This window comes from Mercenaria mercenaria, chromosome 3 (assembly GCF_021730395.1).
Source record: "Mercenaria mercenaria strain notata chromosome 3, MADL_Memer_1, whole genome shotgun sequence".
NCBI lineage: Eukaryota > Metazoa > Mollusca > Bivalvia > Venerida > Veneridae > Mercenaria > Mercenaria mercenaria.
In genome coordinates, this window is record NC_069363.1 from 92,600,040 (window position 1) to 92,624,475 (window position 24,436).

At 36.2% G+C, this 24,436-nt stretch overlaps 1 protein-coding gene across 18 annotated transcripts in view; it reads left to right on the plus strand.

The window, feature by feature from the left end:
* The first annotated feature begins 46 nt into the window (after positions 1–46).
* Positions 47–24,436, plus strand: part of LOC123524031 (5'-AMP-activated protein kinase catalytic subunit alpha-2-like) — a 79,784-nt gene continuing 55,394 nt past the window's right edge. For 12 of the 18 annotated variants that reach the window (XM_053539302.1, XM_053539306.1, XM_053539303.1 and 9 more), the window contains exons 1-11: positions 47–195; positions 8,498–8,639; positions 11,324–11,417; positions 11,836–11,980; positions 13,786–13,873; positions 15,233–15,302; positions 17,659–17,707; positions 17,928–18,033; positions 18,806–18,911; positions 20,433–20,547; positions 21,620–21,634. In XM_053539302.1, the coding sequence (XP_053395277.1) occupies positions 108–195; positions 8,498–8,639; positions 11,324–11,417; positions 11,836–11,980; positions 13,786–13,873; positions 15,233–15,302; positions 17,659–17,707; positions 17,928–18,033; positions 18,806–18,911; positions 20,433–20,547; positions 21,620–21,634 (1,018 nt within the window). In that variant the 5' untranslated portion in view covers positions 47–107. The remainder of the gene's footprint in view (positions 196–8,497; positions 8,640–11,323; positions 11,418–11,835; positions 11,981–13,785; positions 13,874–15,232; positions 15,303–17,658; positions 17,708–17,927; positions 18,034–18,805; positions 18,912–20,432; positions 20,548–21,619; positions 21,635–24,436) is intronic. The other 6 variants (XM_053539304.1, XM_053539317.1, XM_053539308.1 and 3 more) reach the window with 1 other exon arrangement.

Sequence of the window (24,436 nt, forward strand, 5' to 3'; positions counted from 1 at the left end):
GTTTTCCTCCGGATATTTCCGTAAAATATTTGGTTATAGTCGCACTTTATCCTTAATTGTACTAACATGTCCGAGAACGAGGGGTTTGTTTCATCATAAATGTAAACATGGCGGAGAAAGCTCAACCGCAGGTCAAAATTGGCCATTATATTATCGGAGATACCCTTGGAGTGGGAACATTTGGCAAAGTAAAAAGTATGTAATGTTGCAATATAATTGTTCTTTTATCGTTTTATATATAATAGGTTTTGAGTATCAAAATGTATTCGGTGCAATTTTCATGGATTTAACTTTGTTTACTACTTTGCAAATTTTATCAGTTTATCAAGGATAAATGACAAAAATCACGAATTACAGAAGAGTTCAGTGCTACATTTAAAGCGGAAACGATCTACTCACACACAAACCATTTTAATGCAGGGTTGGCAAAAACCCGGGTTTTAAGCATATAATTTGCCTAGCCCAGTGGGTAATACTGGGAAAACCCGGGTTTTACTGGGCAACACGGTGGGGAAACCACGTGACTAACTTGGGTAACGTGCACGCAAAAGTGCTAAAAATAGGCCCGCTTCAGGTATGTTTTTTCACTATAACTTTTTTGATCCGCAATTGTTTTAAACGAGATTACGTGCATAAACCCCGCAATAAAAAGCTCTTTCATCGGATGTATGTAACTTGATGAAACTCTCTCCCGTTTTTACGTAATCCCTGCCCAACCGATTCGAAAGATGCAAAATATTTTGGTAACGAACACGTCTGTTCACAAGTTACGCACCTAGCACAGATTCTGCAGAGAATTTCCGCTGGAATTTAAGTTTAAAATAAAGCTTGTCATTGTCCAAAGTCCTGTACCAAATAATTTACATGACTATTCAGGAATATTAAAGAAATCGTAAGACAAAGGGTGCGGTAACGTACACGTTGCGGTTTTTCAGGAGGTGACGTACACGTCATTTTCCCCAGAGGGTAACGTACATGTCAAAGACTATTTATCATGCATGTAGACCATCTTTGTCTTTAAATGACTGAATTGTTAACATTTTGACATTGTTAAAAAAGATGCAAATGCTGGGAATAGGCTGTTTTTCTTTCGGTATGTTAATATATACAGAAATGCTACAGTGAAAATGTGTAGCGTCGGTCCTCATCCTAGCTTGGAAATAATTACACGTTTACAGCTCTTGTATATCTATACATAAATAGGCAAGATGATAAAATTTTGAAATTATTTTGCTCTAAATCCATCATATGCGCAACTGACCATGTATCTTTGAGTGAAAAAGTTGACAGTTGCTTACGGGTGATGGAAGCCTAGTACTTGTTCTTTCCAGTAACGATAGTTAGTTTAGTTGTCCGCACCATAATTATGATTCTGACTTTTGAAAGAGACAAACAAAAAGAAGTATTAATACGCATATAGGTATAATTGTTGCACCGAGAGTAACAGCAGTAAAACTATTATATATTTATAGCACGGAGAATGAATGTATTTGCCAGGAGTGCGAAATGTGTTTTCGGAGAAAAAGTAATTTAAAGGCGCACGAGAAGAGACATAGTGGAGCGTAAACCTACCACTGTTGTGGGAAAAACTTTTTTCGGACGACCCATTTTCTAAAAATAACAACAGAAAAAAACTTGTTACTTTTCTTTTTGACATGTTTATATTTTGTATATCATTGATTTTACTTGGATTCCATACAAGTTTCTTATACATACAGGGAGGTAATTAAAAATGGAGTCAGTAAGAGTTATGATTCCTTATCACTGCACTATCTTTCACTGACCTGTATTAATGTACAAAGTAGCAAATCAATCCTTCATAGTTTTTGGCTTGGGCTTCAGTAAAGCTTCTTGCTTTTCCTTTTCATGCATAAAGGGAGGTGATTCAAAAATGGGGTCAGCTAAAGTAATGGTTCTTTGACACTGCACTTTGCTTCACTGACCTCTATCAATGTATCAAGTATCAAGACAATCCTTTATATGGTTTTGACATTGGCCCCAGACAAGTTTTTTCCATAGATAAAGGGAGGTTATTCAAAAATAAGATCAGTTAGAGTTATGGTTCTTTGACACTGTACTTCCTTTCATTGGACCTCTATTTATGTGCAAAGTTTCAAGTCAATCCTTTATATAATTTCGGCTTGGGCTTCAGACAAGCTTTCTATATAACGATAAGGGGAGGTAATTTAAAAATGTGACCATTACACTGCGCTTCCTCTGTCAATGTGTAAAGTATCTTCAAATTCTTCAAATAGTTTTTGACTTGGGCTCTGGACAAGTCTTTTTTATAAGGATAAGGGGAGATAATTGAAAAATGGGACCACCTAGAGTTATGGTTCTTTGATACTGCACATCCTCTCACTGTGTTCGATCATTGTATGAAGTAACAAATTAGCACCTTTATTATTTCTTGAGTTATGCTCCGGAAAAGAAGCGTGACGGACGCCACCCGGTCGCCAACGGACAAAAAGACGGACGACGGAAAAGTGATCCCTATATGTCACAGCTACTTTGTAGTAGGCGACACAAAATCAGTCTAAGTCAACTGTATTTGGTTAAAAAAAATCAACTTTTTTGCGACATTTTCTAACTTTTTTGCGATCCAATATAGCTTAGTTTAGTAAAATAGTTAATTGTTATCTCGTTAATGCTTATATAAGGTATTTGATTTTGTAAATGAACAGCCTAAACATAACCGAGGCTTTGAATGTAACTGACGCATTTATAGATCTATATTATCAGAATATATCAGCATTTATAATTTAATCAACCATGGAATGACTATGTCCTTAGATATGCAAAATTTAGGTCAATACTGATATGTTGTTTCAGTAAGGAGGTCTAAATGAATAACTAGCTGACCAACAATCTGTCACTAACCCACAGAAACAGATAACATTACTCCCGCACGATAATTTAAACGACAACGTGTTTATATTATTGGCTGATTGTTATGGTCCCATGCATGATAGAACTCAAACAGTTTGTCAATGATTCAAATAAGGTGCATGCTGTCATATTAAACAAAAAGATTTTCTGTATTGTAACGTTTTAATAAAGAAAAATCATGGTTATCAAGCATGCTATCGTTCCAGTTATCGTCCAGAATTTATACTAATTTCAGCATCTTTTTAACAATATAAAAAATGTTTACAGTTCAACGGGTCATCAAAAAGATTTGAACATATGGATTTGATTAAACCCTGCTGACAGACGGACATGGTTTATTCCCAGAAACCTAATCAACTTTTGATAGTTGGAGAAAAAAAAGTTGACATTTAAAATGGCAACTGCTAACAATGTCTACTTGTCAAAATAACATACACGATTAGACCATAAAATTCCAAATGCTATTCATTTTCACTGTAGCATTTCTGTATATACAAACCTACCGAAAGAAAAACAGCCTGTTCCCAGCATCTGCATCTTTTTTTAACAATATCAAAATGTTTACAGTTCAGTCATTTAAAGACAAAGATGTTCTACATGCATGATAAATAGTTTTTTGACGTGTACGTTACCCTCTTGGGAAAAATGACGTGTACGTCACCTCCTGAAAACCGCAACGTGTACGTTACCGCACCCTTTGTCTTACGATATCTTTAATATTCCTGAATAGTCATGTTAAATATTTGGTATAGGACTTTGGACAATGACAAGCTTTATTTTAAACCTACATTCCAGCGGAAATTCTCTGCAGAATCTGTGCTAGGTGCGTTACTTGTGAACAGACGTGTTCGTTACCAAAATATTTTGCATCTTTCGAATCGGTTGGGCAAGGATTACGTAAAAACGGGAGGGAGTTTCATCAAGTTACATATATCCGATGAAAGAGCTTTTTATTGCGGGGTTTATGCACGTTATCTCGTTTAAAACAATGGCGGATCAAAAAAGTTATAGTGAAAAAACATACCTGAAGCGGGCCTATTTTTAGCACTTTTGCGTGCACGTTATCCGATTTAGTCACGTGGTTTCCCCACCGTGGGCAATAGTGGTCAATCTTCTTCGTCTTTTCCGCCTTAAGAGGCGAACCGCATGTAATGTGTCAAATCGGACATTCCTTTTGGCTATCCGCTACCGTATACATTTTTGGCTATCCTTGCTGGGACGGTGTCGTACCACCAAATTCTCAAATTGATTTGTTCATAATATGATAATTTTGGGGCCTAGTTAACAGGCTGGTAACATTGCTCGATCGGGCTTTCAACATAGAAGTATATTACAGGTCAAGGATAGCCACAGTAAAATGCCGTATGACTTTGTTGGATATCATCAAAATAGAAGTATATTAGAGGGCATTGATAGCCACAGTGAAATGACATATGACTTTGTTTGATATCATCAACATAGAAGTATATTACAAGCCACGGATACTAACAGTGAAATGCCGTATGACTTTGTTGGATATCATCAAAATAGAAGTATATTACAGGTCAAGGATAGCCACAGTGAAATGCCGTATGACTTTGTTTTATATCATCAGTATAGAGGTATATTACAGGGCACGGATAGCTGCAGTGAAATGGCATATGACTTTGTTCGATAATGTCAACATAGAAGTATATTACAGGCCACGGATAGCCACAGTGAAAGGTCGTATGACTTTGTTCGATATCATCAAAATAGAAGTATATTACAGGCCACGGATTGCCACAGTGAAATGCCATATGATTTTGTCTGATATCATCAATACAGAAGTATATTACAGGGCACAGATAGCCACAGTGAAAAGCCATATGACTTTGTTCGGTATCATCAAAATAGAAGTATATTACAGGGCACGGATAGCCACAGTGAAATGACATATGCCTTTGTTGGATATCATCAAAATAGAAGTATATTACAGGCCAAGGATAGCCACAGTGAAATGCCTTATGACTTTGTTTTATATCATCAATATAGAAGTATATTACAGGGCACGGATAGCCGCAGTGAAATGGCATATGACTTTGTTCGATATCAACAATATAGAAGTATATTACAGGCCAAGGATAGCCGCAGTGAAATGCCTTATGACTTTGTTTTATATCATCAATATAGAAGTATATTACAGGCCAAGGATAGCAACAGTAAAATGACATGACTTTGATCGAAATATATTACAGGACACGTATAGCCACTGTATAATGACATGTGACTTTGACCTTGACCTTGAGCAGACATAGCTGACTCATGAGGTCTGCACATTGTCTTGATGAGGTGATCATTGATCAAAGATTCACGAAAATCACTTAAGTGATTTACGTAATTTTAAGTTCAATTTTGATGTAAATGAGATGTGGAACCAAAATTTGTAGTCCTGTTTGGCGCCATATAACCTTTACTGTGTTGGTGCGCCGTAAAACCCAAATAAATAAGTAAATTTTAAGTTCAAACTTCAAAATATATTTCAACATTAGTTGACTAACAGCCCATATAGTGATAGCAGTGACACCTGCATGTCTAGTCCTATAATATCTGTAAAAATCTATTGAATAAACATTATTATGATGATGATTGAGCAAGTATTGAGCAAGATTAGGGGATTAAAGTTAGAAATGTGAACAACTTAAATCTAGTCATTTTACTCATGAAAATCAGTTTAGACCACATTGTCATTTCAATCATATAACCATAAAACCTAAGGACCCTGTGTGGAATAGTTCTAATGTTACTGTAGATGATTAAAAAAAGATTGCAAAATGTAAAGACTTTGGCTCTGTGGTTAGTGCCAAAATTGAGAGTCTGAAAGGTCATAGACTGAAATGTTATACTAGCTGCGTTAGTCAATAGAAAGGGAGTTTTCAAATTTTGGTTTTATTCCGACAAAACTCGGAATCGAAAAAAATGCAAGACATGTGTTCAGTTACAGAATGCTTCGTGATAAAAAACTAGACTGGTAGACTATCATATATGTTAAGCAAAATCTAGATGTGACCTAGCGAGATCTAACTAGAAATGTTGAAAGGTGTTTACTTTTAAACTTTAACATAAAAATATTTTGTTGTGTCAAAAGCCATAATTTTGTTATTGAAACTGTTCTGTCAGCTACCTATCACGTCACCAATGGTTTCAAAGTAAGTAAAACGTAATGTAAGAATTAGCTCACATTTTATAACATAGAAACTCAATTGTTTTGTTATGTCCCCGGCATCTACTAATGCGGGAGGCATATAGTTATTGTCCTGTCCGTTTGTCCGTCCGTATGAGCTTAACCAAATGGGACCGTTTCGTCTGGCATCAATACCCCTTACTAGAATGACTTGGTACTAATGCAGATGTAACCTGTGACCATTCCTCATCTTCAAACATCACCTGACCTCAGTTTCACCTTGACCTTGACCTCATTTTGGACTTGGGTTGCTTTGTATGGGCCATCTCTTGGTTAACCAAATGGGACCATTTCGTCTAGCATCAATACCCCTTACTAGAATGACTTAATACTAATGCAGATGTAACCTGTGACCATTCCTCATCTTCAGACATCACCTGACCTCAGTTTGACCTTGAACTGGACCTCGCTTTGGACTTAGGTTGCTTTGTATCGACAAGGATGCCACCGGGGGCATCAAGCGTTTATTGAACGCAGCTTCTTGTTAAAAAAGAAATAGAAAAACTTCTTATTGCCCACTTCATTTATTTTTAGGAGTATTGCCTAACCCGGGTTTTCCCGGGCAGGTTTACCCACCCTGGGCGGGTAGTCGCCAACCCTGTTTTAATGATTCAACAATTTATCTATTTGTTGTTGATGTCAATTTTCAGCTGAAAATAGTCTCTGCGTAAACATTCTTCTCTTTTTGGAATTAATTCTCTAAGTAAAACTTAACACTTTATTAGTCACTTTGTGGAGTTGGCAGCTTTAAATTTACTTAAATCTTCTAGTGTCTTTAATAAATTGTTGAAATAGCTTCTGAATTTCTTCCCCAAACTCCCTCAGGAGTCCCCTCTACATCTACAACTGGTGCACATCTAAGGTAGCTTAAATAAAATAAATACATCAATAAGAAATCAATGCAAGAATCATTACTTAATATTTTCTACTTAATTTTTGAAACATTCTAGTCTTCTTTCTGTTCTATAAGGTTTTCAGGGCTGTACTGTCCGAAAAATCTCCATGAATCTTTCATTTCCTTCAGTGTTTTCGCATCTTCTGTGTCATTTTTGCTTTGCATTTAAGCTTAAATCTTTTGCTAATTCTTTCTTATCTACTTTCCTAGTGTTTTCATCCACTTGCTTTCCTATCATTTCTCTTGCAACCTCCTTTGCTAGCTAATTATCTATTCCAATTTTCATTAGTCTTAGTAAATAATGAGACCTCAAGTAGACCAACTTTACATTCTGATATTTCATGTTGTCTACAGTTGTGGAACTTCTAATTTTTTTCACTTGTCCACGGACAACTTTGGCTGAAAAATCTAATTGGCCGAAGACTAAATCTACTTGTCCGTGGAAAAAACAAATAAAACAGGCCTTTTGTACTCGTATTTGGACATGCATGAAATGTGCTTCAAGGACCATTGATGTGCATTTAATTTATCTTTTCTGGACAAACTTTCAACTGATTTTCCAGTGTACAGGATGGAAGATTTGTCTGCGATGTGTGGAAACATCCTTGACATGTGCATACTTGACACGTGAGAATGTTGTGTTCATCTTTCTGCAGCCAACTGAATTCATCGAGCCAGCTATCCTGAAAAACACAAATACGTTTGCTGTCGTTTGGTCTATTTCTTGCTTAGATTGCATTTTTCGGACTCTTTTTCTGACCGAGTCGCGCCCGAACCACCCTTTCGAATGACAAACTTGTCCATTACTTTTATTCCAAAGGGAAATGGATTGTCTGCCCTGATAATGTTTATTATTACACCATCATCGTTTTACGTGGCAACAGCCAATCAGCACGCGGACATTTCCAGGTAGACATTTAGTGACGGGCTCCATACGGGTTTCGTTTATTAAATATAACGGCGTTTACCTACTAAATTCGGTCGGGAGTTTTGTCATTTCGCTTTTGAATAATTGACATAAAAACTTTGTTTTTAGAATAATATTTTGATACTGGAAATTATTTTTGATTTTGACACATATTTTCACTTGTCCACAGACAAATGGGATAAAAAAATCTACTCATCCGTAGGCAAAGAAGCCCTTGTCGGACAAGTCAGACCCCTGGTCTAAATAATTGTACTCGAGAGATGAATATCGTTAATTTTTTTGACTGGTCAATATTCCCCTCAGCATGCATTCTGTTAATTAGTGTAAAAATAAATAAGCATTAACAATAAAGCCTCAAGGGCTGGAATGATTTGTTGTGAATACACCTCCAGAGGACAGACCTGAATCAGTGCTTTTTAAGCCGTGCTTTTTTACAGACATCCTAGGCTACTGAAAGATACTTTCTTATGAATGGCAGATTTTTCTCACCTTCTTGCAAATGTCATAAAGATTTTATAAGATATTTAAGTCTGATATTTGGCTCTTTCCACTTTTTGACTATTTACTATTTTCTTTGTTATAGTTGCAACACATCAGATCACCTGTCACAAGGTAGCTGTCAAGATATTAAATCGACAGAAAATCAAAGCTCTCGATGTTGTCGGCAAGATTCGGAAGGAGATTCAGAATCTCAAGCTGTTCAGACACCCACATATTATCAAACTGTAAGTAAGGTCCTTTTTTTAAATATGTAAAACTATGTTTGATATATTTATGTCTCCCCCAGGAGACATATTGTTTTTGCCCTGAACGTCCGTCCGTCCGTCCGTCCGTACGTCACACTTCATTTCCGAGCAATAACTGGAGAACCATTTGACCTAGAACCTTCAAACTTCATAGAGTTGTAGGGCTGCTGGAGTAGACGACCCCTATTGTTTTTGGGGTCACTCTGTCAAAGGTCAAGGTCACAGGGGCCTGAACATTGAAAACCATTTCCGATCAATAACTAGAGAACCACTTGACCCAGAATGTTGAAACTTCATAGGATGATTGGTCATGAAGAGTAGATGACCCCCATTGATTTTGGGGTCACTCCGTCAAAGGTCAAGGTCACAGGGGCCTGAACATTGAAAACCATTTCCGATCAATAACTAGAGAACCACTTGACCCAGAATGTTGAAACTTCATAGGATGATTGATCATGAAGAGTAGATGACCCCTATTGATTTTGGGGTCACTCCATCAAAGGTCAAGGTCACAGGGGCCTGAACATTGAAAACCATTTCCGATCAATAACTAGAGAACCACTTGACCCCGAATGTTGAAACTTCATAGGATGATTGTTCATGAAGAGTAGATGACCCCTAGTGATTTTGGGGTCACTTCGTCAAAGGTCAAGGTCACAGGGGCCTGAACATTGAAATCCATTTCCAATCAATAACTAGAGAACCACTTGACCCAGAATGTTGAAACTTCATAGGATGATTGGTCATAAAGAGTAATTGACCCCTATTGATTTTGGGGTCACTCCATCAAAGGTCAAGGTCACAGGGGCCTGAACATGGAAAACCATTTCCGATCAATAACTAGAGAACTACTTTACCCAGAATGTTGAAACTTAATGGGATGATTGGTCATGCAGAGTAGATGACCCCTAACAATTTTGGGGTCACTCTGTGAAAGGTCAAGGTCACAGGGGCCCGAACATTGAAAACCATTTCCGGTCAGTAACTTGAGAACCACTTGACCCAGAATGATGAAACTTCATAGGATGATTGGACATGCAGAGTAGATGATCTCTAACGATTTTAGGGTCACTCTGTTAAAGGTCAAGGCCACAGGGGCCTGAACATGGAAAACCATTTCCAATCAATAACTTGAGAACCTCTCGACCCAGAATGTTGAAACTTCATAGGATGATTGTTCATGCAGAGTAGATGACCCCTATTGTTTTTGGGGCCACTCCGTTAAAGGTCAAGGTCACAGGGGCCTGAACATTGATAACCAGTTCTGATCAATAACTTGAGAACCACTTGACCCAGAATGTTGAAACTTTATAGGATGATTGAACATGCAGAGTAGATAATCCCTATTGATTTTGGGGTTAGTCTGTTAAAGGTCAAGGTCACAGTGGCCTGTTCATGTAAAATCATTTTTTGGAAATAACTAGAGAACCACTTGACTTACAATGTTGAAACTTAATAGGATGATTGGACATGCAGAGTAGATGACCCCTATTTATTTTGAGGTCACTTGATCAAAGGTCAAGGTCACAGGAGCCTGAACAGTGACTTGAGAACCACTAGGCCAAGAGTGTTGAAATTTAGCGGGATGACTGGACATGCCAAGTAGATGATCCCTATTGCAGCCAACCATCAGTGTCTCTTTGAAATTTTGCTCCTGACCCCTATTGACTTCTTGCCTATAGGACTTTGCATTGGGGGAGACATGCGCTTTTTTACAAAAGCATTTTCTGGTTTTATAAGTGAAACTTAATCAGCATTTGTTTAAGATATTGTCTATACAGCTGCATTGATATCATAAATTGATGTAAGCTGTTTTAATGTTTAATGTCATGGGCCTTCTTTGTTGGGTTTCTAATTAAGAACGGTGTCACCCCCATGTGTAGCACCAATTTGGAGGCGCAATTAGAGATTCCGGTGAGTGTAAGTCATGGCTTTGCTCCCTTGTGACATCATACCAAAAATGGTGCAAGTAACTTCCTCACTGGGCACTCGGTATTAATATGATAGCTCTAGGAATGATAGCCAGATGTCAGTATGTGACTTGGTAAGGTACCATATCAAGTGAGTGTGATATTCCAATGAGGCAGCACTATAAAGTTGGGCATCATATTCGCTGGTACAAGTAGACACCATTGTTTATATATTAAAGATATGTTAAAAAGAGATGCTAAACCTGAACCTTACCCTGCTAAATTTCTGAAATGGACTGGTCCATCATTCAAGTTGGGCAATACCATTTGTTATTCAAAGGGGTGTTTACTAAAAATTTACTGATGAATAGCGAACAGTGCAGACCATGATCAGACTGCACGGATGTGCAGGCTGATCTTGGTCTGCACTGGTCGCAAAGGTAAAAATATTCGCCGCCAGCAGGCTAAAGGTTAAAATGGTGTGTCTTTCACATAACTTTTGTGAGGAAACTAGTTGTATTATATCGAAAGCATTGTTTAATGTTATAAGCTTTTTTTCAGTTTACAAAATGTAGGTACTTGCATAACTTGAATTATGATTTAGGGTAAAATCTGTTGTTAAAAAATCGGAAAGTAGTGACAAGCGTCTTTGTTTTAAAAAAAGTCCTTAAAACCTTTGTGGTAATTAATCTTTAGATGGAACTACATGAAGTGTAGTAGTATTACAACACTGATATATTTGTGTATATGTAGGTACCAGGTGATCAGCACCCCCACAGATATCTTCATGGTGATGGAATATGTATCTGGAGGGGAGCTCTTTGACTACATTGTCAAAAATGGCAAGGTAATATTTACACATTAGCCTAACATTGAATGTTTAATTCATGCTCTTTTTTCACAGATTGAGTAGTACATATAATAAAAGTACAAGTGCAAAAGAAAGCTTTAAATTTGTAGTCTCTCAGCCTGTGTTATTTTTAGGCCTTTGTTGGCTTAACCTTTTGCTTCATAAACTAGTGCAACAACCATCTGTAAACTAAACAGTTAGAAAGCTCTTGTTTGAAGAATGGATTGTTTTTTGTGAAAAAAGGGATTTTTGTAAGAAAGGGATTGTTTATATAAAGAGGAAAGGGATTGTTTTTGAAAAAGGGATTGGAGAGCAACTTGATTAGTCTTCACCTTATGCGAGGCCTGCGGTCAAGCTAAAAGAAGTATAAACAAAATTTACTTAGGTACTTGTATTATATGTATTTTTATCGCAGCTGAAAGAGCATGAGGCAAGAAGATTTTTCCAGCAGATTGTGTCTGGTGTGGACTACTGTCACAGACATATGGTGGTACACAGGGACTTGAAACCAGAGAATCTCCTTCTAGACCACAATTTGAATGTCAAACTGGCAGATTTTGGTATGTTTTAATTTTTTTGCTGATGTTTTGATATATAATTCAAACTGTGTTTTTGAAACATGCTGCAGTCTGACTTATTTTTAGCTCACCTGAGCACAAAATGCTCAAGGTGAGCTTTTGTGATCACCAATCGTGGTTAACAATTTGACTGTTAACACTCTAGAGGTCACAATTTTGGCCCAATTTTACTGAAACTTGGTCAGAATGTTATCTCAATAAAATCTTGGATGAGTTCGATATCGGGTCATCTGGGGTCAAAAACTAGGTCACCAGGTCAAATCAAAGGAAAAGCTTGTTAACACTCTAGAGGCCACATTTATGACTGTACCTTCATGGAACTTAGTCAGAATGTTAATCTTGATGATCTTTAGGTCAGCTTTAAATCTGGGTCAGGTGGGGTCAAAAGCTAGGTCACCAGGTCAAGTCAAAGGAAAAGCTAGTTAACACTAGAGGCCACATTCATGAACATATCTTAATGAAACTTGGTCAGAATGTTAATCTTGATGATCTTTAGGTCAAGATTAAATTTGGGTATGGTGGGGTCAAAAACTAGGTCACCAGGTGAAATCACAAGTAAAGCTTGTTAACACTCTAGAAGCCACATTTATGATAATATCTCTATGAAACTTGATCAGAATGTTAATCTTGATGATCTTTAGGCCAAGTTTAAATCTAGGTCAAGTGGAGGCAGAATCTAGGTCACCAGGTTTAATCAAAGGTAAAGCTTGTTAACACTCTACAGGCCTCATTTATGACTGTATCTTCATGAAACTTGGTCAGAATGTTAACCGTTGATCTTAAGGTCAGGTTTAAATCTTGATCAGGTGGGCTCAAAAACTAGGTATCACCAGGTCAAATCAAAGGAAAAGCTAGTTAACTCTCTGTAAGCCACATTTATGACCATATCTTCATGAAACTTGGTCAGAATGTTAATCTTGATGTTCTTTAGGTCAAGATAAATTTTGGGTCAGGTGGGTTCAAAAACTAGGTCACCAGGTCAAATCAAAGTAAAAGCTAGTGAACACTCTAGAGACCACATTTATGACCATATCTTTATGAAACTTAGTCAGAATGTTAATCATAATGATTTTAAGGTTAAGTTCCAATTTGGGTCAGGTGGGGTCAAAAACTAGGTCACCAGGTCAAATCAAATGTAAAGCTTGTTAACAATCTAGAAGCCACATTTATGAGTGTATCTTAATGAAACTTAGTCAGAATGTTAATCTTGATGATCTGTATCTTCATGAAACTTGGTCAGAATGTTAATCTTGATGACCTTTAGGTCAAGTTCGAATCTGGGTCATGTGGGGTCAAAAACTAAATCACTTGGTCAAATTAAAGGAAAAACTAGTTAACACTCTAGAGGCCACATTTATGACCATATCTTAATGAAACTTGGTCAGAATGTTAATATTGATGATCTTTAGGTCAATAGGTCATGTGAGCAATACAGGGCCTTCATGGCCGTCTTGTTTAAAATTGTAAAGTGTTTACATTAGATAATAATATATGATTTGACATCACAGAGAGGCTGTTAATATTGATTATAAGAATCTTACATACCTGCTTGTGTAAGACAGGGTTTTCCAATACCCAAGGGACAAAGTGAAATGGAAAACCGATATATAGCGAGTCAAACTATGATGTCAGTATGCGCATTGGTAGTGTATCTATTTCCTAGGTAAAAGATAAGGTAATCTGCATCCCGGATAACCTTGTTTTTCCCTGCATTGGTAGGCAAGAAAATATAAGTTGTATTATAAATGTAAAATGTAACCACAAACAAAGATGTTTTCTTGTTATAGGTTTGTCAAATATGATGCATGATGGAGAGTTTTTGCGAACAAGCTGTGGTTCACCAAACTATGCTGCACCAGAAGTTATCTCGGGAAAGTACGTTGATTTCTTTCATAAATGATTGTGACTTACTATTTTACTATCTTAGAACAGCTTTTCCCAGTCAAAAATTGAAAAGAAAAGTGAATGACTGCTTTGACTTATTAAGGTTTAGGAGTATACCACCAAAACACAGAAATTTTTGATAAACGAACAACATCGTTACCAATATTTTAACTGACCATTACATGTTCTGCCGTACTGTCCCATACTTAAAGTATTCTAAAAAAGTTGTCCCCCTTTGAAAATGAATACCATTTGTAAAGAAATAAAAATAAACAATTGCTGAAAACTGTGTTCCACCTAGTTATGAGAAATTTCAACACTCGCACGCTATTGCAAATGCATCAAAACAAACTTGTGTAATAGTTCTTTGAAAATGGTGAGTTTTTAAAGGCGTTCGACTGTCCGGAAGATGGACCCCTTTAGGCAGTCCTTTTCCGGAATTCAATGTTTATATCAGTATACTGACACATGTTTTGTAGTTTTTGTAATGATAGCGTATATATTACTCTACAAAACAAGTGTCAGTATCCTGATTTAAACATTGAATTCCGGAAAATGACTGCCTAAAGGGGCCCCACTATGACAGCCCCACTAAAGGAACCAGCATGGGAGGGTCTAGTCGCGTAATGGCTGCCAGGTATTTGAACACTAATTTTTCACTTGGCATGGCAACAGAGGTCTAAATTAAAACTAGACTCTGTTTAAATTTCATTGTGGATGTATTTGTGACATTTTGGTAGGAAAAATGGGAGAGCAGGTTATATTTGGTGAAGTGAATCTCAATTGTAGTATGAGTAGTACTTCCAGGTTAGAGCAGTGTGATTTTGATGTCAGTTTACAGTAAGCAAATGTGACCAGAGAAATCTCTCTTAGAAGATATATGACCCCTACTTTTCTCTTCATTTTATATCAGTTTTATCATAACTCTTTAAAATGAGGTAAGGATTTGTTCTCTGAAATGGGTCTAGCTATGTTTGGTAGCTCTTTAAAAAATGTCAGTTTTATATAGAATATATAGGGAAAACTATTTAACTGGTTGTGACCTATATCACTACGGAAAAAAACAAATGACGAGAGAGAAAAACTATGCGCCACTTATTTTCGCCAGTTCTCAAAATTAAGCGCCAAATTCTTAAAATTATCGCAAATGGTGACATTGGCGATCGACAGCGGAGGCCCTGATTTAGTTTGAATAGCGCTGATAAATTTTTAAAACTCACATCAAGCATTTGGCTCAGATTTACCGTAATTCACACCGAAAATGATGGATTTACAAAATAATGGTAAAATCTTACATTCAGGGATACATTACATGTGTTTGCTGTCTAATTGTGTATATTCATACAATAGGTTGTATGCTGGTCCTGAGGTAGATGTGTGGAGCTGTGGTGTCATACTGTATGCTTTACTGTGTGGAACAGTAAGTTTTTAGTTCACTTTGTTCAGGCTGGGATGTTGGTATAGATGGATGGTCCATCATGCATTGTCTGTTATTCTGTGTCATCAGTTTTATGTCTGCATCCTCTCCTCCTATCCCGCCCGCTTAGCTCAGTAGGTAAGAGCGTTTGTCTACGGACCTCTGGGTTGCGAGTTCGATCCTCGGGCGAGGCGTATGTTCTCCGTGACTATTTGATAAACGACATTGTGTCTGAAATCATTAGTCCTCCACCTCTGATAATTCATGTGGGGAAGTTGGCAGTTACTTGCGGGGAACAGGTTTGTACTGGTACAGAATCCAGGAACACTGGTTAGGTTAACTGCCCGCCGTTACATGACTGAAATACTGTTGAAAAACGGCGTTAAACCCAAAACAAACAAACAAACAAAAGCATCCTCTCCTCCAAAACTGCTTGTAGGACTTACACCAAACTTCTGTAGCCTGCTCTCAATGTTTGTTTAAATGGTTCTGCATAATTAAATAACATTACTTCTATCTGGAACAGCATCAGATTGTGCTTACATTCTAATTACATAACATTACTTCTGTCTGGAACAGCATCAGATTGTGCTGACATTCTAATTACATAACATTACTTCTGTGCTGACATTCTTATTACATAACATCACTTCTATCTGGAACAGCACCAGATTGTGCTTACATTCTAATTACATAACATCACTTCTATCTGGAACAGCACCAGATTGTGCTTACATTCTAATTACATAACATTACTTCTATCTGGAACAGCACCAGATTGTGCTAACATTGTAATTACATAACATTACTTCTGGCAGGGGGACACAAGCTTAAGATTGAAATTTTTTTTAAAGAATTTCTTGTTGTGAACCACTTGATGAAAGTTCAACAAACTTGGTCAGATGCATTCTTGCATGGAACCTTCTCAATTATTGCAAGTAGTTGACTTCTTTGGATCACATGAGCTAAAAATAGAATGACTCTCTCCTGTGGACTGCTTGATGGTGTTTTTAACTAGGGGCCTTTATGGCCCACTTATTATCCACTTTATTCAAAACATATTCATTAATTATGACGTTTTTAGCTTGACTTTTCGAAGAAAATGTAGAGTATTGCACTCGCCCTGGCGTCGGCGTCAGTGTCGGCGTTGGCGTCGGCATCGCCGTTGGTTAAAGTTTTTGATAAAGTCAAATATCTCTGTTACTATCAAAGCTATAGACTTGAAACTTAAAATAGTTATTTACTATCAAAGTCTACACCAGGAGAAACAATCCCCATAACTCTGATTTGAATTTTGACAGAATTATGCCCCTTTTTAACTTAGAATTTTTGGTTAAAGTTTTTGATAAAGTCAAATATCTCTGTTACTATCAAAGCTATTGACTTGAAACTTAAAATACTTATTTACTATCAAAGTCTACACCAGGAGAAACAATCCCCATAACACTGAATTAAATTTTGACAGAATTATGCCCCTTTTTAACTTAGAATTTTTAGTTAAAGTTTTTGATAAAGTTAAATATCTCTGTTACTATCAAAGCTATTGACTTGAAACTTAAAATACTTATTTACTATCAAAGTCTACACCAGGAGAAACAATCCCCACAACACTGAATTGAATTTTGACAGAATTATGCCCCTTTTTAACTTAGAAATTTTGTTAAAATTTTTGATAAAGTCAAATATCTGTTACTATTAAAGCTTTTGACTTGAAACTCAAAATAATTATTTACTATCAAAATCTACACCAGGAGACACAATTCCTATAACTCTGGTTTGAATTTTGACAGAATTATGCCCCTTTTTAACTTAGAATTTTTAGTTAAAGTTTTTGATAAAGTCAAATATCTCTGTTACTATCAAAGCTTTTGACTTGAAACTTAAAATACTTATTTACCATCATAGTCTACACCAGGAGAAACAATCCCCATAACTCTGATTTGAATTTTGACAGAATTATGCCCCTTTTAACTTAGATTTTTTTGTTAAATTTTTTGATAAAGTCAAGTATCTCTGTTACTATTAAAGCTTTTGACTTGAAACTCGAAATAGTTATTTACTATCAAAGTCTACACCAGGAGACACAATTCTCATAACTATAATTTGAATTTTAACAGAGTTATGCCCCTTTTTAACTTGGATTTTTTTTTTACTGGCAAAGCTCAAATTCAGAGTCAAGCACTGAGAAAAGTCGAGCGCGCTGTCTTACGGACAGCTCTTGTTATTATCTTAAAATACATGATTTGCCAATATATTCTGGAATAAATTAACATGACAATATTTCGATTTATCTCATTTTTTGCATTATAAGTGGAAACTTAGATGTAATACAATGTATAATCAAATTATTCTTTTTCAGCTTCCCTTTGATGATGAGCATGTGCCAACACTGTTTAGGAAAATCAAATGTAAGTTTACTTTCAAGCATGTTATTACTAGTAGCTTAAAACTGTTAAATGTATTGTTTTGTGGCACTTTTAACATAAGTTAAAATTTGGTTGTAAAACTTTAAAGTATCCTACATGCTTTCAGACTTTTTGAGTAAATCTTTTGAATTTTATAATGCTCTTGATATAGTGGTAAAAGTGTTCATGGCAAACAATAATAGACTGTTCATCATGTTTTTAGCTGGAATATTCAACATCCCAGAGTACCTGAACAAAGAAGTAGTGTCGTTGCTCTGTCACATGCTCCAAGTTGATCCTCTCAAGCGGGCCACAATGAAAGATGTCAGGTAATGAAATGAGCCGCGCCATGGGAAAACCAACATAGTGGGTTTGCGACCAGCATGGATCCAGACCAGCCTGCTCCATGCTGTTCGCTAACAGTTTCTCCAATTCCAATAGGCTTTAAAAGCGAACAGCATGGAGCTTGACCAGACTGCGCGGATGCGCAGGCTCGTCTGGATCCATGTTGGTCGCACACCCACTATGTTGGTTTTCTCATGGCGCGGCTCATTTTACTTCTCTGAGTTTGTATTTTCAAGGAGGAATATTTTATGGACATAAAATTTTTTCTTAAGCTTTAAGTTTAACTTTCAAAAAAAATCTTAATATTTCATGTAAAGGCAGTAAATGATTGAGAACTTAATTTTGAGGTAAGTGTATGTAAGAGGTATCAGTTACATAGTTATTGCTGTTGAATTATTTAAAAATGCCAAAAAATGACAGTCATTTAATAAGCTGTTTGTATCCGGTGTTCACCGGACTGCTCTCAAAGTTTGTGGACATACTTTCTTGACCAAGTACAGTAACCAGCCAGATAGCCTTTATTGTCATAAGGTATGGCCCTTGAATTAATAGAAATTGAGAAAATCCATAACTAATCTGCTCAATAGGAAAGGTATTGTAAAAGTCAAAAGTATTTTGCTGTGATGGGCATATATTATGACAGTTTAGCACTCTTGTAATGTTTGCTGTGTAGAATTATCTTGAAATTTAGAGAAGTCTTTTTCTGTTTTAGGCAAGAAGTGATTATAAAAACAATCTGTTTCCTCCAATTTTCAGAGAGCATGAGTGGTTTAAGAAGGACTTACCAACTTATTTGTTCCCCCAGCCCCAGGACCATGATGCGTCTATTGTAGATTTTGATGTTCTCAGAGAAGTTTGTGATGTAAGTCTTTCTCACAGATAAATGAGCCGTGCCATGAGAAAACCAACATAGTGGCTTTGCGACCAGCATGGATCCAGACCAGCCTGCGCATCCGCGCAGTCTGGTCAGGCTCCATGCTGTTCGCTTTTAAAGCCTATTGGAATTGGAGAAACTATTAGCGAACAGCATGGATCCTGACCAGACTGCACAGATGCACAGGCTGGTCTGGATCCATGCTGGTCGCATACACACTATGTTGGTTTTCCCATGGCACGGCTCAAATGTAGTAACAGTTATATTCAGACAAGACATCAGTATTTCAGTTTTGTAATGGCTGACAGATAACCAGTGTTCTTGAAATAGTTTGTTAAACCTCTCAGGAATTTAAAAGTGACCATGCCCTCTAGCGGCCATGTTTTGACGAATCTGAATAATTGAACAGAAACATCTAATCAGCAGTGTGATTTTTTTCAAATTTTTATCTTTGTTTTATCACAAAAGTGAAAAAAATCTGGTTTGTGAATTCATTATGTGGATCCTGTCTTTTCAGACTTTTGTTTGCAGTTCTTGTTTATCAGAAGCTTATTTTTAAAAAAATAGTATCTCTAAAATCCACAGATTCATTGAAATTTTGCACTGGTTACTTTGCTGGTTACATACCAACTTTTTGTTTTGCTGTTATTATAAATTGTAATATGGGTACAAAACAGCACAAATCTTCAAGTTTGAATGAGAGGTTATGTAACTGAAAAGAAAAAAAACTTACAGACTTTGAACCGGAGCATATTGGTTATTTTATTATTTTACATGAAAATGAATTGACTTTCTTTTCCTTTTTCAGTATACACGTACTAGTAATAACATATATTTCGTTTAAAGGTACTGGACATTTAATGAAACTTAGCAATTCACATATGATTATATAAACATTCAAAATTAGGTAATGCAATACGTACAAAGCTTCCAATCAAAAAAAAAAAGGAAAATGCTGAAATCATAATTGAGCCGTGCCATGAGAAAACCAACATAGTGGCTTTGCGACCAGCATGGATCCAGACCAGCCTGCGCATCTGTGCAGTCTGGTCAGGATCCATGCTGTTCGCTAACAGTTTCTCCAATTCCAATAGGCTTTAAAAGCGAACAGCATGGATCCTGACCAGACTGCGCGGATGCGCAGGCTGGTCTGGATCCATGCTGGTCGCATACCCACTATGTTGGTTTTCTCATGGCATGGCTCAAATATAGAGAAAATGTAATTTGCTGATTATCATTTCCAGTCCACCACCTTAACCCTTACCCGCTAAATTTCTATAATAAACTTGTCCGTCTTTCAATTTGGACAGTACCATTAGCTGTTGAAAGGGGTGCTTACCCAAAAGATATCGACTGAATGGCGAACAGTGCAGATCATGATCTACACTGGTAGCAAAGGCAGAATCAATTGTGTACAGTATGATAAGGGTTAATTAAGGTTGTATATAATAATTATGTCTTTTTAAATTCTACAGGTGAACAGTTTAATATGTTGTTATTTATTCACAGAAATTTGGAGTATCAGAGTATGAGGTGGAGTCGGCTATATTGAATGGTGACCCCATGGATCAGCTTGTAATAGCTTATAGTTTAATAATGGATAATAAGCGTAATCTAGAAAACAGTGAGTATTTCACACTTACAAATGAATTTCGATTTGAAATTTAAATGTTAACTTTAATTTTTGAGTTTGGTCACATTTTTCATAAATTTTAAAGGCTTTATTTTTTGAGTATGGTAGTAGTTTTTCTTAACAGAAGTACCAAGTTTACAAATAACTCTCTCACTCAGTGTAAGAGAAGAACTTCTTTTATACTTTTTAGAGGGGTATTGGTATATAACTATTGATTCTATATGTGATTATGTGAATTTTATGTAAGAATATAAACAATATTTTTTGTACACCTGTTTTTACTTTCATCTATGCCACAAAATATGTTTCTCAATAAAATCTAGGTCAAGCTTGATAACCAGACAGTTTGGATAAGTATCACAAGAGTTACGGTTTTTGAATAAGATCAAGATTTAGAAAAAATGACAGTTGAACTTCAGTAACTAGAGTATGTGTTCTTGGTCTTAACTTTATATGTTTCATTACAAAATCTTGAGTTAAAGTTGACAACCATCCAGTTTAGACCAGTACTTCCAGAGTCACTACCCTTTAAATAGTGAAAAATTAATCGGCTTTGCTCAATAAATATAGTATTTTTGTCTTTGATACTTACACAGAAGTGTATTCCTTTAAACTGCAGGTCAAGTTTGACTGGTTCAATAAAGTTCTTTCAGTCATGAATGCCAGATTGTAGAGTCTCACAAAAAATATGGCATTTCGCATTTACTTTATAAAGTTACTATAATCTTAAACAGTAACACTGAAACAAACAAATACCCTCCATTTTTATCATAGTTAATTTGTCATTAATTGGAACAGTGAAGAATACCTTTATAGATTTCTTTTTATTTAAACCTTTTAAATGAATAAATTCTAATACAATATGTTGCATTACATTTTATATGATAAACATATTTTCTTGACAGTTAGATGGGTCCATTATATTAGAGTGCCAGTTGGTATCTTCATATTGGGAGAATTCTTTCCTGATTTGTTTATAAAATGGGTGAAGAACGATTTAGGAAATAATAGATGTTGTATTAATCATGTTAAAAATATGGAAATAATCATTGAAATTTTCAAGCTACTGGATTACCTGGTAAGAAAAAGGAAGAGAGAACTTTTTGCATTTCTGAGCATTTTTTTTACATTTCTTGTATCGGGTATACTAATATGTAACAACATACTGACTGTTCTAAACTTGCTGCATATATATGAGCTGTCATTCTAGTTAAAGGCCCACATTGCCTTTATATAAGATATGTTATGCATATGATGGTTTGATGACAAACTTTTGTTACCTACATATACATTTTTTCGTTCCAAATACAGACTTTATCAAACAAGTTGATGGGACGTCTTATATCATCATAGACTCTGTGTTTTCTGAATTCGTATCATGCTAGAAGGTTGTTTTGATGGAAGATGAGTAGCAAGAAAAAATAGTCCATAAAACTGACAGACTAGGGTGATACAGATGCAGAAAACACAGGGTTACTGATGAAACAAGATGTATAGGTAGGTAATAAAAGGAATATTACACCAGTGTGTTGAACTGGATGTTTTGTATAGCATCTCATTAGTTGTGATACTTTTTGTATTGCCTTGGTCGTTCAGACTCTGGCGATACAAGATCAAACACAGCCAATTGGATATGATACAAATGCCCAGGTCTACCCTAGTTTAATATTCCATATTCATTAACTTCTTAATATCTGTTATCTTGTGTAATTATTTGCTCAAACTTTCAGAATTGATTTGAATATTTCTTACCTCTCCTTTCTGGTAACCTGCCTTTAATAGGTGTGATTATATCAAGTCATTCAAAACTACAAAGAAATGCTTGACTGATACTCATGTAGATTTTGGAATATATTTTAGAATGGTTTTATCGGCAAAATTCTTTTAATATTGAAATAGATAAGGATAAATAAGTGATGCAACAAGCTAAAAGTTGGCTTGTGCATTCTATAAACTACTAATAAGTGGTAAAGTTACATTCTAATAAACTTGCAAAACAACAGTAAAGTGTGATTTGCCATTTTTATACACCTGAAGGGAGGTATTATGTTATGACGCCGGTGTCCGTCCGTTAGCAATATCGTGTCCGCTCTGTAACTCTTGAACCCCTTGAAGGATTTTGAAGTTACTTGACACAAATGTTCACCACATCGAGATGACTTGCAAAGCCTTGTTTTGGATGGCTCGCTTCAAGGTCAAGGTCACACTTAGGGGTCAATGGTCACATGACTTTGTTTTGTGTCCGCTCTGTAACTCTTGAACTGCTTGAAGGATTTTAAAGAAACTTGGCACAAATGTTCATCACATTGAGATGACATGCAGAGCGCATGTTTTGGGTGGCTCGCTTCAAGGTCAACGTCACACTTAGGGGTCATAGGTCATACCTTCGCGCGTATATTGCTCTGCATTGCGGTGCTCTTGTTCAGTACTGTCATGTAAAACACTGTGTTTTGTCATGTTGTTTGAAGTTGAGATATTCAAAACTGATCACTTGGTTCTTGTTTCTAGTGTTTCATAAGGAAATGCTTTAAAAGTACACATTTAATGAAAGAGCACTAAAAAGAAATGGCTTACTTTTTCTTTGAGGGGTGGAAGGACAGTCACAAAAGATTTAAATAAAATAGTGGCTTGCTTTACTTTCTTGTGGATAACTATATTTGCTGTTACTTGGTGAAGGTGATTGTGAATTATTCTAGAAGGTTTTCAGTAACTGACAAGTAGAATCGAATTTTTATGCACCTATAATATAAAAAACAGTATTCTTATTACCTTTTTCTATAAAATTTCGAATAAAAAGACATAATAGATAGCCTGCACTTCTGTTTTCTTTTGACTGTTTTATCAGTTATGGGTTTTGGTCACCAGATTTCTGTATGTGCATGTAAACAAAAAAAAAGAGACTCAGTACTTCTCATTTTCTCAGTTTCAGAATGTTAAAAAGTTTGAAATTTAATCTGTTCCCTATGTAGTATTACATTGTTATAATTTTCATACTTCTGGCATGCTCAAATAGAATTTTGTTAGACATGCCTGCATGATCGTTTAATTTGAGCACATGGTGACAAGTGGATGAAATGTTAAACCTGAATATTCCTTTTTGGGAACTAGCGCTTCTGTTAAATATGTATTATTTTCTTGTTTCTAGTCCTTAAGTGTATTTTATTTGTCTTCTTATTCGCCTCTAAGGCACATCTTTTAAATATGTGTAAATTTTTTGAAAACAGAAGATTTAGTTGTTGTCAAAAATTCCACTGTCATCATTTTAAGCCTTTTCATGAAAAACCGGATTGATTTCATATTTGATTAGCAAGGTATATATCCTACATATATCAAGTTATGTTTCCATTTTAGCTTAATTATTTGAGCCGTGCCATGAGAAAACCAACATAGTGGGTTTGCGACCAGCATGGATCCAGACCAGCCTGCACATCCGCGCAGTCTGGCCAGGATCCATGCTGTTCGCTTTTAAAGCCTACTGCAATTAGAGAAACCGTTAGCGAACAGCATGGATCCTGACCAGACTGCGCGGATGCGCAGGCTGGTCTGGATCCATGCTGGTCTAAAGCCACTATGTTGGTTTTCTCATGGCACGGCTCATTTGAGCTTTTTGAAATAGCTGCATCACATAAGTTTTGCATGTAATCAGGTTTCTGTAAAAACTACCAGGCCAAATCCTTTCAAACTTCACACATGTCAGGTCATCATCTCACATGACAAGTTGAATAACTCTAGTTTGTATTTGTAAAATACAATGCTGCCTATAAACTTAGAAATTTTGGTTAAAGTTTTGCATGAAAGCAGTCTTCTGAGGAACTGTTTTACTGTATGAGTTCAAGGGGCCTCCATGGCCGAGTGATTAAGGTCGCTGGCTTCAAATCAT